Source organism: Ictalurus punctatus, chromosome 1 (genome assembly GCF_001660625.3).
Source record: "Ictalurus punctatus breed USDA103 chromosome 1, Coco_2.0, whole genome shotgun sequence".
NCBI lineage: Eukaryota > Metazoa > Chordata > Actinopteri > Siluriformes > Ictaluridae > Ictalurus > Ictalurus punctatus.
This window is the reverse complement of record NC_030416.2, coordinates 17,041,992-17,057,571: the sequence shown is the minus strand read 5'-3', so window position 1 is coordinate 17,057,571 and position 15,580 is coordinate 17,041,992. Positions and strand designations below refer to the sequence as shown.

The 15,580-nt window shown below is 39.1% G+C and overlaps 2 protein-coding genes and 1 long non-coding RNA gene across 3 annotated transcripts; 2 read left to right on the top strand and 1 right to left on the bottom strand.

The window, feature by feature from the left end:
* Positions 1-3,176: 3,176 nt before the first annotated feature.
* Positions 3,177-4,566, top strand: nppcl (natriuretic peptide C-like). Its single transcript, NM_001200665.1, is given in 2 exon segments — positions 3,177-3,647; positions 3,816-4,566. Coding segments are annotated over 2 exon segments (399 nt in total). The 5' UTR covers positions 3,177-3,548; the 3' UTR covers positions 4,116-4,566.
* Positions 3,531-7,311, bottom strand: LOC124628307 (uncharacterized). Its single transcript, XR_006982766.2, has 3 exons — positions 6,819-7,311; positions 3,961-4,111; positions 3,531-3,667 (listed from the first exon to the last, which is right to left on the bottom strand). It is a non-coding gene; the product is annotated as an uncharacterized LOC124628307 (long non-coding RNA).
* Positions 7,312-9,541: 2,230 nt separating this feature from the next.
* On the top strand, positions 9,542-15,288 carry gapdh (glyceraldehyde-3-phosphate dehydrogenase). The gene is given in 12 exon segments (NM_001201199.1): positions 9,542-9,579; positions 10,138-10,183; positions 12,366-12,465; positions 12,627-12,733; positions 12,819-12,909; positions 13,019-13,134; positions 13,283-13,364; positions 13,532-13,683; positions 13,978-14,056; positions 14,217-14,300; positions 14,837-14,934; positions 15,015-15,288. Coding segments are annotated over 11 exon segments (1,002 nt in total). The 5' UTR covers positions 9,542-9,579; positions 10,138-10,160; the 3' UTR covers positions 15,085-15,288.
* Positions 15,289-15,580: the final 292 nt, after the last annotated feature.

The window sequence follows — 15,580 nt, the reverse complement described above, 5'->3', positions numbered from 1 at the left end:
TATATGGCTGTCAGTGATGTAAATTAATTACTCTACTTACTTGGACTCTCCTTGACTACTGGAGGTCAAAGTTTGTAGAACTGACTGTTAGTTGGCCACAAAAACAAATATTGCACTTATGCAGTGACGTGTTTTACATCAAATAATCAATACTCGCTCCAGACTACTATTAACAATTCAAAACTTTGCTACTAATGACATGTTTCTCATAACTGAATATTGAAAATAAAGATGGTTGAGTGGTCTTCAAGCTAAACTCATAAATGAAATCCCACAGTAAAAAAAACTGAAGCAAAAATCTATGCTGACATGTCATATGTGTTTTCTTTTAAAGGTTTAAAAATGACGTAATTATGGATATATGACAGTATGGTATAGTCTGCTTCATACAAAGTGTGTAAAATGTCTAATTAAATGCAAAATACAAATGTTTATAAATTCCTTAGTAAATGTTCATCTCAGCAGTTTTGAGGAAGAAGGTTTTAAGGCGAAACTCTTAGTTATGACCTTGTAGTGCCACTTAAGTGAACTCTTAGTGATGGGATTCTTTGCAAATATGGACCCTGGTTATTAGCACCAAACATTTGTTCTAGGGCCATTTTACTGTGTGTGTACAGTAAGATGAAGTCATTACTGTGAGTGTTGTGCCACAGCTTGTCCAGACAAGATCACCACCTTTGCGGGCCCCTCAATCCTTCCTTTACTTTCTGTCTGTCACTTGTTCTCTCTTTCCTTGTAACTCAAAGCTTTTTTACTCCAAAATGTTATTTTCAACTTTGTGCTCTCTTGCCCTTCAGTAGGTCTCTTGTCCTCTCCTCCACCTGCACACTAACACAGAAATGATCCAGCCCACACACGTCCATGCATGACACTTTTCCACTTTTTTTTATATTGTCCCTGCCCACAGAGTTGGAACACACACACACACAGATCCATACACACTTCACCTTCGCCGCTCTCTCTCCCTCGCTCTGAGGTGAGGCTCGAGTGCAATTCAGCAGCCTCTTGCCATCCCTTCATATTTTATATTTCATCTCATCCCTCTGTTCGCCTACCCGTCCTCCTACTCACAGTTTCTCTTTTGTCTTTCACTTTCACTCTTTCTCTAACTCCAGTGACAACCCAAGAGAGCTACACAGGCCAATTACTTTTCTGGAGTCTTGGTGAGGGTCTAATGTAAAGTACAGGTACCTTCTGCTGACAACGACTGGCAAAACGTCATTGTAGAATGGAGTAAAGCTGTGAGAGTTAAGTGTGTGTGTGTGTGCGCGCATGCAACTGCTGTTATGGGAAAATAAGCAAAGGTTATAAACAGTTTTATTTATTTTCACAAATTCCTTCCAGTATTTTGACGTGATTAAATTTGACCACCTCTGTGTGTCCTCACCAAAGTAGTAATATCTGACAGCAGAGTGTAGGTATGAAAATGGGTTTTTGCAGTTGGTCAGCAGTGGCAGCAGCTGTCTGCAGAGCAGAGCTATTCTTTACTAGGAGAGAGAGAGTGGGAGAGGGAGACAGGGTACACAACCATAAAAACACCAGCGTGATCAAACAGCGGAGCCATTCACTGAACTCAAGCTGCTTTACAAGGCCAGAGATGTGTGTCGGTGTGTATACATACACTAATAAAATTGTGTGTTGATGTGTTATACTGATATCTATGATATACTGATATTTATGAGTGAGTTGCCATATCCTTTACATTTTGTGTGTGTGTGTGTGTGTGTGTGTGTGTGTGTGTATGTGTGTGTGCATGCTCAAGTGTTTGCCTGCGCTGCATGAGAGTTGGCTCTCCCCATGTTCTCAGAGGCCGAGGGGGAGCTGCAAGCAGATGGTACTGGCAGACTGTTACTCTTAGAGAGAAAAACAATAGGAACAACAGAAAAGATAGAGAAAAGGTTTCAGTTAGACACAGAGAATGAAAAACGAATGAATATTCACCACTGACAGCAGATTAGAAATGCGCTACTTGGGCACTTGTTCTCTATGACTGGACTGGACATACCATGCTCTCACTACACTGTATTTTTTTGTAAGCAACAGCAATTTTGGTTTTTATGTTGATATCAACATGCTTATGTTTTCAGATATGTTGCATTAAAACACAAAAAAGGTTCAAGGATTAAAGACGCATTAAAGCATTAAAGACGTGCTGGCATTCGTTCAGCAGTCATAACGCTGCGCCAGGATGGAGCATGTTTGGCAGCCAGAGCATAGCTCGGCAAACATAGGGGAGTTAAAAAAGCGACAATGATCGGATGAGGAATGAAAAAGGAAAGGGTGACATCATTTTGGAGAGGAATAGAACGGGGACCAACTCTTATTGTGTGTTAATGTGCGTTTATTCAAGCATGGGTCCATATAAAAGCATCAAGGAACTCTTTCAAATGGATGTGAACACACATGCAGGCAGCATCCGCTAGATGGACCGACTTGATATCACATAACTTCTCTGTAGCTGTTCCATCACCTGCAGAATGACAAGGAAATGGCAAGGTCATGTGGGTTTGTGTGTCTGTGTTTGAGGGGAGGCAAAAGTGTGTGTCTGAGGGAGTGGTCAGAGTTAATACACGTCCCATCCTCATATAGGAGACACTATTGACACACTTCTCCAACTTCCACACACACACACACCACACAGAGCTCACACTATAAATCAAGTTCTGAGTGAGCGAGCGAGAGCAAAGGAGGAGGAGAGAAAAGGATGCTCATAGCAGGTGCCAAATATTGAGGGAGACGAGAGCGAGAGAATCAGACGGAGAGTGAGGATGGAGCAGAGCTCACACTGAACATTCAGCCACAGGTTTTCGTACAGTCCGTCTCTTGTGAGTAACTCTTTTGTAATTCTTCTGGAATTGTACTCTTTAAAGAATTCTGATAAATCTGTGGAGAAATCAAGATATTTACTTAGAATGAAAGATTATTGGACAGTTTTGAATAACTAATCATTTTTTCCCGGTATTTCTTCATCTTATTCTCACTATAATTACTTATCTTTAGTATATAATAAACTACTGCATTACTATATATTTTGAAACATTTTGGGGTTTTTTTAATGTTACTGTAGCTGAAGCTACAGGTGCATCTGTTTACAAATGCCATGCCATGCCATGCCAATGCATCAACTAGAAATTACACACAGTACTACTAAATTACACTTCTACGCTTGTGTATATAAATCTTTCCTGTTTTTCTAAAGTTCACAGTATTTTTCTATGTTTTAACAAAAAATCTCTTTTCATGTGAGCCCTAGACAGAAGGTAGCACAGTAGTTACCACCAACAACATTCAGTCACAGGACATAAGAAATAACATTCATAACAGCACTGTGAAACAATTCAAATCAGGAGCAATCATACTGAAACCATTTCCCTATATAAAAAAAAAAGTTTAAAAATCTGACTACGAGATGAGTTCTAGATGTTTCTGTAAGTTTCTGTCGGAATATGATGGGGTGCTGTAACTAAACATTTAGAATTAATTGAAATGTATTGCATTCCTTTAGGTTTGTAATAGTCTGTGTGTTTGGACTCGTGTGTCTCCGCTGCATGATGCTGTGCTCTGCTGTTCTGGCAGTGCTGCTCCTACTGGCACCGCTGAAACCCAGCCACAGCCGAAGCCTGCACACCCCCGACCGGGCCATGCAGGTAGGCAGACTCACTCATCTCTGCTGGCCAAGAGATGTAGAGAAACATTAAAGCACATTTAGAACCAGCATGCTTTCTGGCCATTTTAGACGTCTAAGGCCACTGCTTACTAGTTCGCAATTGGAATCATGACATAAAAAACTGTTTCCTTCCTGTTCCCTACTAAAGGTCATCGAGCAGTTCCTTGAGCGTTACAATGACCTTTTAACCCTAGATGACCTGGATAATCTCACAAGTGACCAATCAGAAGAGCCGGTACAGGTCTTTAATTCTGGCATAAAAATTGCCGAAAATCCCAAATGGATTGACATACCTGTGCAGAATGAAAACTCCTGGGTCCGTCTCCTCAAGGGAGCTCTGGCCAATCAAAAGCGAGCTTTGTCAGACCGGTCTCGGAGGGGTTGGAACCGTGGTTGCTTTGGCCTGAAGCTAGACCGAATCGGATCTATGAGCGGCCTCGGCTGCTAATGTCAGACAGAGGGACAGAGCAATCAGAACGTCAAGTAGATGTTCCTCATAGTGACAGTCAACAGTCAGTTTCTCTCATCTATATGGTAATGATCTCGTACAGTTTCTTTCACTACATTTTCACAGGTGATATGTTGTCATACTGTTTTGTAAATTGTTTATTATAAAGTGCTGTAACATTTTAGTGATTCTAGTTCTGTCTATACTGTGATGGTAGAGGAGTGAAAATATGTTTTGTGTACTTTTTTATGTATTGTTAGATAATACACAGATTGTATTTGATCATGGTGAATCATGGGACTATATTTCACACTCACATATATTATGTATTGGACTACCTATGAACTGTATTTCAGACTGTTTTGAAGGATATGCATGAGCAAAACTAACACAGTTCAACTTTCTGTTTGGGTATATTTGGCATGAATAAAATGTTTCAATGTTTTAAAGATCTGTGTTGTTCACTGTATTAAACTTTGTTAATGCACCACTGGAAAGAGCAGTGAAACTTTTAACAGCTGTAAACATGTCCTCTCTTTGCTGTTTCCATGCCCACACTGTAGCTAAAAGGGAAATTTCACCAGCTCTGTTTCATGCTACTCTGAGTCCATCGCATTGTGACGATCTGTGCGGATGTATCTAGTCACCTATTTCTGCCTTATTTTTATGCTAATAATAAATTTACTTGGGGGTTCCAGTGAATGCTTCTACTCCCTTGAAATTATGAGAGAAAGATGGACATATTTTGGTGTAACTAGCACAATTTTTTTCTGCAAAGCCACACTAATTTAGCCTTTAGACCAAGACGACTGGAATTCAGACCGCATCATTCCATAATGAGCTGTTCATTCCATACTAATGTGCATCGGTGATGTATTTCACGCTACACATATTTTTGGTGCTGATATACCACAAGCACTGTTTTTCTCATTGGATACCACATAAGAAAGATTGCCTTTTTCATTTCTTGCCAGTAATTCTTTTCACTGTGCATGTTTGTGTAGGCACAAGGATTATGGATATATTCATCTCTGTTAAACCCTTTACATATCAGCACTAAATGTCACTCAGGCTCAGTCCTGTTATTTGGCATGAATCTATTTTTTATTAGTCAGTGTGTGTAAAACTGCATTAAGTATCCAGTCACGTCAGATCCTCTCTCCATACCCCAGGCATGTCTGCTTTTTTTGATAAGTTTGGCAATCTCATGGGAGGAGATTCTAGGGGAGTGAGACTTGACTATTAACCGCACTGCTCAATAAATTGTTAGCTGAAATATAAATATGCAATTATTTCTTTCTTTAATGAAATAATTAATCAACATTGGTAAAGATTTGTTCCTTATCTCCACCACTTTTCTTCACTCCCAAGCATGTCACAATTACCTTGTAAAATCACAAGTGACATGGAATTAAGATTTGCTATAATTTAAACTGACATCTCATTTTATTTTTCCAGTTTGTTGTTTGAAACCTTTAACTTGATCGAAAGACAAAATGCAAGTGAATATTTAACTGTGTAAAACAGCCAGTTAGCATATTCATTACAACACTGCTATTAAAACCAGACCCTAATATGAGGACAGACTAGTGAAATGCTCAGCCTGTCTGTAATGCTATTGCACTACTGTACATCTTCCTCAACTTGCAGAAGTCTGATATTTTAAGTCTTTACTGAGACATCATTCAAATAATTATTAGTAAATAGCCAGAATCACAAAGTAGCTCAAACAACTGCACCAGATAAATAAGATGAAAGTATTCACAGTGATATTGAGCTTTAATTGTGATATACCAATTAGAAATGTCACAGCATCTTGAAGCAATGAAGGGGAGCAAATATGATTAACCATAAGTTCAGCAGAGTTACAGTAATTAAATACCTGTCAGTGAGGAGGTGTATGATTTCTTCCCCTGTAAAACTGCTGTTGTGACTTTAATTAAGTCAATTCAAATAAAATCCCTGGAATGACTGAGTACAAGAGTAGTGAAGCTGCAACAAACAGCATACCCCTACTTATTTCTAATAAAATTATGAAAAATATAATATATGTCAAAATAAAAATACATTTCCTGTGCCGCTTATCGTACACAGGGTCACAGGGATCCTGAGGCCTATCCCAGTGGACTCAAGTGCCAACCCAATGCAGGGCACAATTGCACACAAATTCACACACTACGGACAATTTGGAAATGCCAATCAGCCTAACAACACGTCTTTGGACTGGTGGAGGAAACTGGAGTACCCAAAGGAAACGACCGCACACAATACAGAGGAGGGAATCGAAACCCCAGCCCTAGAGGTGCGAGGAAAATGTGCTAAACCACTAAACCACTGTGCCCCCCTCTTCTAGATGCATTTGCCACATAAACAGAAATTTAGTGCTTAGGTAGTTGACCATCATTTTCCATCCTCTTGATCTGTACACTACTGTGGTGTGGTTAACTTTCAAATGACTTAAATCTGTTTAAATGAAGCACATAAATATTTCATTAAAAGCTTTTTTGAGATTGACTCTGCATCGTCTTATAAAATTCAACCAAATTAGAGACCATCTTTGAGCTATTATCTAAATGTTCTATCATACTTTTGATGAATATATTTTTGCCATAAGAAAGGTCTGGAAGGTCTGTAGTTCACTCCTTGTGTAATTTAAATCGAGATATTTCACAATATTAAAAGACTAAATGCAGATTCGCTTACCATTAGGTGGCACAATTTCTAAATTTCAAAACCGCTCCAAACCTGTCTGGTATGCTCAGGGTACACTTTAACCACAGCAAGACACTGAACTCTGAGCTCTCGTCCACAATATATAGATAACAAACACACAGCTTCAGAACTAACAGTTAATGGATAACACACTCAAATGCACAGGCTAGACTAGAGACAAATTTCAAAATGACAAAGCATTAATAAATACTTGGCTGCAGTATCACTGAAATGTAACTTGAAAGGCAACTTCCTGTTGAAAAAGAAATTGGGTAAACCTTTGTAATCTCATCTGACATATGCACTGAGTGACTTAAATTTAAAGCATGTCTGATTTCATTGAACCCGTTTGCTTCAGTTGTCAGTGAGCAAGTTGCCTGCTTCCAAACACTCCACAGGAGCAGATATAAAGGGTGTGGGGTCGGCCTTTGGGTATTATTTTTAGCTTGCCCCTCTCCAGCACATTCTGCATAGAAGAGGGAAGGAGGGAACCAGAACATACAAAATGCACATTAACATACACAGGCAAAGCTCATACCAAAAAGTGATGTAAATTATATGTACTACAAATGAAATACATGTACTCTTAAGGTGAATTTCATTAATGCTTGCTATAAAGAGTTCAAATCTTCTCTACTGGAAATAGATCACTGTTCAAGCTGCAGTAGGCCTAATATTATTCAGAAGGGTAGATATGTATGAATTGAGTGGGTGTTAGTTAATTTACATATAAGCTTTTCAAATTATTCTGAGTCCTGGAGCTAAAATGCTAATGTGAAAGCATATGTAACCACATGCAGATTGTATGATTATTGTCCTAGATGCAAACTTATGTTTCCCTTTTATAGATGTTCCATACAAACTGGTCATGTAATATATGTTGAGGTCTCCAATAAATGTGTAGGTGTATGTTTGTCTTAAGCTGAAACCCTTGGTCAACCAGGACTTACTAAATGCTTTACGAATGCATAAAAAATTCTCACAGTATGGCATCTCACTTTGATCTGTCCCTGCAACTCTGGAAATAATGAATGCTGCTAATGCATTAATTGCAGAGCTGTCTCCGTAAGGAAGCTAATCTACAGAGTACAGTAGCATTTGTTGATTGTCATTTCTTTCAGATTTTAAAAGAAAGTATATTTTTAATGCTCGTTTTTGTGTTTTCCACACAGTATTTTCAGTGTCAGCTCATTAAAAATGAAGATTTAATATATGGTATTTGATTGAAGGAAACGTGACATGTAACAAAGATCTAATTCTTTCATCGAGGGCTTGCCTCTAAGGTGTCTGATGAATGCTATCAGATTCAATATTCTCATTGTGATGAGAATATGGCTAATCTGAAGAGTTAAAGTAATGATGAGGCAGTGCAATGGCCAGTAGCATTAGATTAGGTGCAACCTAGACCTTACTACCAAGTCTCCTATTTAACATCATACATGTTGAGTATGGCCTTTTACTGATCTGTGACCTTAAGATCACTGAGTAAAGCCAAATGGCAGAGGGTTTACAGTGGAGGCCTTGTCAGCACAAATATGTAAGCATAGCAACTTCAGATGACACATTGCAGACAGACTAACAATTTCTGCAGGACTTAATTTAACTTTAATTTAACTTGAATAACTTTTAATGAATCCTTAATTAATTTAATTAATCCTTTTTACAGCCAATGTGCTGATCTATCATCTAGTTCCTTAAAGGAGACATACCATTATCACAATGTTCAATTGTACAAAAGATTTAATACATTTTATATTAACACATTAGCACAGACAAATTAGGATCAAATTTGCTTTGGCTTTAATGATTGTATTATTTTTCTATAAATGATTCTCCTATTCATAAATCTTATACTTGAACTGCATGCAGCAGACACATGCATACACTCCACTGCATGTTCATTGGTAGGAGACTCACCAGGGCAGAACAGTGTGAGCCTCCACATACACTCACAGGGTCGGGGTCAGGGATGGAGACATGCAAGTGAAGGAGTGATGGCTGATTAAAAGTGAAGGGTCATGGTCTTTCTGGTAAATGTCACCCACTCAGGACGAGAGTGATTTGATCCCTTGCTCCGGCTCTCTTTCACTGTCTGTCTGAGGCTTGTGAGAAGGTCAAAGTTGGACAAGCAAGCTCACTTCAAATTGCTCTCTCTGAAGACTGATCTGATGTGACCAATAAGAGTTGTTTCCTTTTTAGATTCTTTGGATATCCTTTCATATAGTTCTAAAAAAAAAAAAAAAAAAAAAAAAAAAAAAAAAAAAAAAAAAATGAACTAAGAATGCAGTTTTGGGTAATGTAAAAAAGGTCTTATTTATAAGGCTTCACAATTCTTTATCCTTTGCTGGATGTTCTACTGAAATCAATGAATTAATTCTAGTATGCTGAATTGAACATAAGTAGGCCTACATCCTCAGAATTTACTGAGATTTAAACTGGTCTTATATTAATTCTAATAATTATAGTTATTCAGGTCTAGATGTATACTAGATGTGATTTTATATCTGCAGCAGAAGTGCACAACTCCTCTTTGGAACCTCAAGGTCTGATGATTTTCAGCTCATTAACACTGGAGATGGGTATTTCTGCGCCAGAACGTGACCTTGACATTATTAAGGGGCGGGGCGAATTAGGGCGTTAGAGTCAGGGGGCGTGGCTAACGCCGCCACACCAGAAATAAAACAGGGCCGGTTGTGACCTTTCTCTTCACTCACACCGTGGCAGAGACAGACACAGGCCTCTCTCACAAACGGTAAAGAACACTCCCACCTACTCAGCAATAAGCCTAAACTACTTGTTAAGCTAAACTGCACACATTTTAAACTGTTTCATTTGCTTTTTGACGCATGAAATAACATAGCTGAGAGAAGACTCTTGTAGGCTGTAATATTAACTTTTCACTAATGTTTGAACACGGTTATCTAATAGTTACTTTTCCCCCCCCTCACTTAAAGTCGTGCTACTCTTAACAACACTTTGCTTGTAGATGAACCTAACGTTTATTCTCAGGTTTTTTTTTTTTTTTTTTTTTTTTTTTTTTTTTTTTTTTTTACTTCGCCGTGGTGAACATGCCTTTGTGCTCCACGCCTCCTCAAAGCGCTATAGAATTATACTTTTTAATTTCGACCTCCATTTGCTGTAACTGCAGTGTGAATGAATTTAACCGAAAGCCGCCTACCAGAGTGTCCTAGCAGTTCATCATGGATTCAACTTGTAGCCTACTTTTGTACACTCGACATCCTGTTAACGCTATATAATTGTCCGTGTCAGATTTTTGGTCTCTAATGCGTAAACTGCCCTTTCCTTTCAGAGGACAAGACCAAAGCAGACAAAATGGTTAAAGTCGGCATCAATGGGTAAGACATCTGACCTGCCGTTTACATGTAGGCCTATGGCAGGATAGGAGGGAGAAAACAATGTTCAGAAACTGAATGGCTTTTAAAGAAATTTTTTTTTTTGAGCTGTTTAATTTCATTTATCTACCTTTTGAGCTGATGGATGTGACTTTGTGCTGCTTTTTGTGACTTAAAATGCAGTTATAAAGTGATGATGGTTTTAGCTGGTTTACTTTATTCTACAGAAGGAACTTGTATTCCAGTCTGCCAATCCTGCAAAATTTGAAGTGCCTTCACATGTGTGGTGTCTTTTTTTTTTTCTGTCCCTGCACTGAAGTTAACCTTGCATTCCATAAAGTGACCTATTGGACCTGTTTTGATAGCTTTCGGGTGATGTCTGGGAGCTGATTGCACTAGCCAGTGGCTGACTTTTTTAAAGCAATTTATTTGCAGCGTGCACCATGCCGTCAGTGTGACGTTAAGTAATGGCAAAGCTTATCACACCGTGCACACAACCCCTCTTTTTGTTTGCTGAGGGTCAGTTTGCCTCTGTACCCTCCTGTATAAGACATGCCATGCTGAGTGTGGACGTGCATGACTGGCATATAACAGGACTCTCTGAAGTAGCAGCTGTTCTGTGCTGAATGTAGTAAGCTTGGAGTATGATGAGGAAATGTGAGCCCTCAGCATAGCTCACAGGTCACTGCTGTGTTCTCATACAGTAAAGCCTGACCAACAAGGCACCCAAATTAATCTTGGGATGTCCTTTTGAGAGCTGTTGGGTGTCCATAAGAATGAACTGGACAGACATGAGCACAATGAGTCCTGCAGCCTGCTGTTGCTTCTATGTTCAAGTGGCTTTAGATTAAGGTTTTGTGCTCGGAGACTTGTCTTTGTGTTCTAGGTTCTTTCTCGATGAACATGTGCTGCTAACTTCATTTCCCCCAACTGTCTGACTCATTCCAATGTTAAACTGTAACTAGCTGTGTAGCAAAGGTTTCCCTCCCTCTTCTATTCTAGGACAGGACTTTAATCTTTAGTCGAGTGTTTTATCAATTGTTGGTGATTTCAGGCAAATGCAATTCAAGTTATTTACAGGCTACGTGTTGCCTGTTATCTTATCACTGACTTGTTCCTCAGCCCTGGCTGAGTGATTTCAGTGACGTGGGGACTATAAGCTCATTTATTCACCTAAGGCGTTTGCTCATAGTCTGCTTAGAAGTTTCTCTGCATTGACTGTCCTTAAGTTTCTTATATATGAAACTAGAATTTAAAGCTCTACTGCAGCTTAAATCTGAGGCAGTTCTATTGTCCTAAGACTACACTTGACCTTTCAGTGAAGTGATGTGTGGTATCTAGCCTGTCGGGCACAGCTAAGTACAACACAGTTGGGGGGGGGGGGGATCGGGGTGGTATCTGGTGGCTGTTTTGGAACAGGATGGTATTATCACTGTGCCTGATTGTGGAATGCTTCTGCCATCTAGTGGTATGTAGAATATCTGCAGTTTCTGTGTGGTGCGTCCTTAGATGTTAGTAAACGCCTCTTTAAATTTAGTCCTCAGAACCCCTATAGCATCCAGATGCAGTGCAAACTTGAGCTCTTTATTTTTTTAAATATGAGTGATAGTCTGTTGGCAATCTTGCATTGTGGCTTGCTTTATGCATAGACCACAGCACAGCTGACAATCACCTAACCATCTATAGCTTGGTTAAAACAGAACTTGAAGGCACAAACTTGGGAAGCTGACTTGTCAGTGTTGTGGTTACTCTGCAATTATGAAAAGAGCTTTTTGCAAGTGACTGTAGGTTGATGGACCTGTGAGACAAAGTATTGATGCAATAACTGGAAGCACAGTATTGTGGCTACTGTTAACAGGTTTTAATGTGGAGTTGCAGTACCTAATTTTAAAGACTTAACTGATTCTTCAGTTGGTCCAAGTGTAAATATTTTAGTACTGCGATGCACTGAGTGCTTTCAGAATGAAGACTGGGCATATTCATTCAAGGATTGGCTTCAGGTGAACAGTCCTTCCCATCTACTGTGCTCTGGTTCTTACTTTGTACTGCCCAAATGTGAACAAGATACTTTAAAAATTTTTTTTTAAAGTTTGTCCTAGCAAGCCAACAAAGTCATGTTCTCCTCAGTAGTCATTGTGTAAGGAGTACAAATGGCAAACCCTGAGTTCACTTGACTTCATTTCAGATTTGGCCGTATTGGGCGTCTTGTGACCCGTGCTGCCTTCACCTCCAAAAAGGTGGAGGTTGTGGCCATCAATGACCCCTTCATTGATCTGGATTACATGGTGAGTTTGTATTCAGTCTTTCTTACCCAAGTTGTAATGGTTCCATTTCTCAGTTGTCCTCAGTTATAGGTTTTTGTCCCTTTTTAAAAAAAAAATAAAAATAATAATAATAATAATAATAATAATAATAATAATAATAATAATAATAAAAAACTGTGCAGGTGTACATGTTCAAGTATGACTCCACCCATGGAAGGTATAAGGGAGAGGTCAAGGCTGAGGGTGGCAAACTGATCATTGATGGACATGCTATCACAGTTTTCAGCGAGTGAGGTTTATTTATATATTTTGGTTAATGTGCATAGAGAATTCTGCACCTTGACACATCTTCACTTTACTCCTTATCCTTCCAGGAGGGACCCAACTAACATTAAGTGGGGTGATGCTGGTGCTGAGTATGTTGTGGAATCCACTGGTGTGTTCACCACCAATGAGAAGGCCTCTGTAAGTAAATGTGTACTCTGACTCCAACCTGTATCTTAAACAGAAGCCCTAGTGTAATGTAGATGATTCAATTTCTGTGGTTGATCCATGTACTTGGATTTCTCCTTAGGCTCACTTGAAAGGTGGTGCCAAGAGAGTCATCATCTCTGCCCCCAGTGCTGATGCCCCAATGTTTGTCATGGGTGTCAACCATGAGAAATATGACAAATCCCTTAAAGTAGTCAGGTAAAGACCCTGATGCAGCCAGTAGGGGGCATGCTGTTATCATCTGTGGGCACAGCCCACAGCTTGCTTAATGCAAGCATCTGTACATGAGTATCACCTTCAAAATGTTGGAATTGGGTTGAGTGGTATGTTTCCTTTCTCTCCATAGCAATGCTTCCTGCACTACCAACTGCCTGGCTCCTCTGGCCAAAGTCATCAATGATAACTTTGTCATCATTGAGGGTCTTATGGTAAGTGAGTAGGGGTTTTCAGTACTCCAAAGTTTACTTTATCAAAACAACCATATGGCAACTCATACTTTATTCTCCCTCTGCACCTACCTACTCCAAATCTACTTTGTAAAAATGAATTTATTTGAAATCCCTTTTGTTTTGATGTGAATTAATTCGCCTTTTAGAGCACTGTCCATGCCATCACAGCAACCCAAAAGACAGTTGATGGTCCTTCTGGTAAACTGTGGCGAGATGGTCGTGGTGCCAGCCAGAACATTATCCCAGCCTCTACTGGTGCTGCCAAGGCTGTGGGGAAAGTCATTCCTGAGCTTAATGGGTCAGTTCCACTATACCACTTGTCATTCCAAATTCAGGATAACAACTCAACCTTTAATTTAGTTCTTGACCTGTCTTTTAAGGTTCTGTTTAAATCTTCCAATTCTGAGATGGTCTTGTATATTAAGAGGAAAAATCTTACATTTTATCTTTACAAATTTGGTTAATGTTTGAAAATCTGGTCATCCCTGCCCCCTTAAAGCACCTCGCCTTTAAGGTTGAGATGTTCTCCAGTTGTTCCTTTTTTTTCTTTTTTTTTTTCTTTCAGAGGTTCTAACCCTTTACTTTGTTTCAGCAAGCTGACTGGTATGGCTTTCCGTGTCCCAACTCCCAATGTGTCAGTGGTTGACTTGACTGTCCGTTTGGAGAAGCCTGTGAGTAAATGAGTACCTATGCCAGTTACACATTCATTTGTCTTTCTTTTGACAGCTTATTTTTTCCCTTCCTTAGGTTTTTTTTTTTTTTTTTTTTTTTTTTTTTTTTTAAAAGAGGCAGTTGTTAACCATAATTCTTCTCTTCCTCTTTGCTTTGCAGGCCAAGTATGATGACATTAAGAAGGTGGTTAAGGCTGCAGCTGAGGGCCCCATGAAGGGTATTCTGGGGTACACAGAACACCAGGTAGGTGCCACATAATTCACCTTGATGCTGGAACCACTCATTAAATTGGCACAAGTTGTGTTTTCTGGCAATCTGGTGTAGAACACTAAGGGTATAGCATGGATGATGGTAAAAGCTCATTAAATTGGTTTGATAAGTATTAGGATTCTGTAGCATTAAGCATGTGTTGTAGTAATCAGTTACCAGTAATGAGATGATTATACTCGCCAAGGCAGTGTCACCCAAGCTGAACTATTCCTAGTTAGTAAAGACTAATGTACATGCTTGACCTGGCTTTGTGTTGTAATGGGTCAGCATATCAATGGTATGGGCATCTGTCAATTTCTGGCATTTGAGTGAATCATTTTAGGTGTGACGAAGTTGGCTTTTTTTTTTTTTTTTTTTTTTTTTTTTTTTTTTTTTTTTTTTTTTTTTAAATAATACCAAATCCATATGGTGTTTTTAGCTTGCATGGTAACATTGCATACTAGAGACATGCACAGTTGGTGTTACCTTGATTGCATCAATCACCCTTTACCTTTCTTGCTTTCTCTCAGGTGGTATCCACAGACTTCAATGGAGATACTCATTCATCCATCTTTGATGCTGGTGCTGGGATTGCCCTTAATGATCACTTTGTTAAGCTGGTGACCTGGTATGTACTGCTGCTGTGGTGTTGAGAACTTATGTTTTTTTTGCAGATGTATATGTACATAATGATTTTCTCCCTCCTAGGTATGACAACGAGTTTGGCTACAGCAACCGTGTCTGTGACCTGATGGCCTACATGGCATCCAAGGAGTAAATGCCACCTGTATTTGACAACTTGGTTATTCTTCCACCTGGTTAAACTGCTTGAAGTGCTGTGCTTTAAGTTGTAGACCAATTTTTTTTTTTTTATATATATGGATAAGCCCTGTTCTGTCTGTGTGAGGTTCAAAAAGAAAACTTAAATATTGATGGCATCAGTCTGCTCAAAACTGTGATGGAATAAAAGTCCTCTGTGAGAGAACTGACTCCTGTGATGCATCAAATGTGGCTTTAATAATTGTTAACATTGACTAAATGTAGCTTTAAACTTTTAAATGGAAACCCCTCCTCTCTGAGAGGAGTAGGAGATGGTTGCTGGGGTACATGTGTTACAAAAATTAGCTTTGAACAAAATAAGCTAGTTTAGAAGTAAAGAAGCCTGCCAGCTAAAGATCCATCCTGAGTGACTTAAATTATACAACACTTAATCTTCAGTGGTATCCAAGATTAATTTTGTAATTAAATGTATCAAGAACTGTTTACCCCAAATA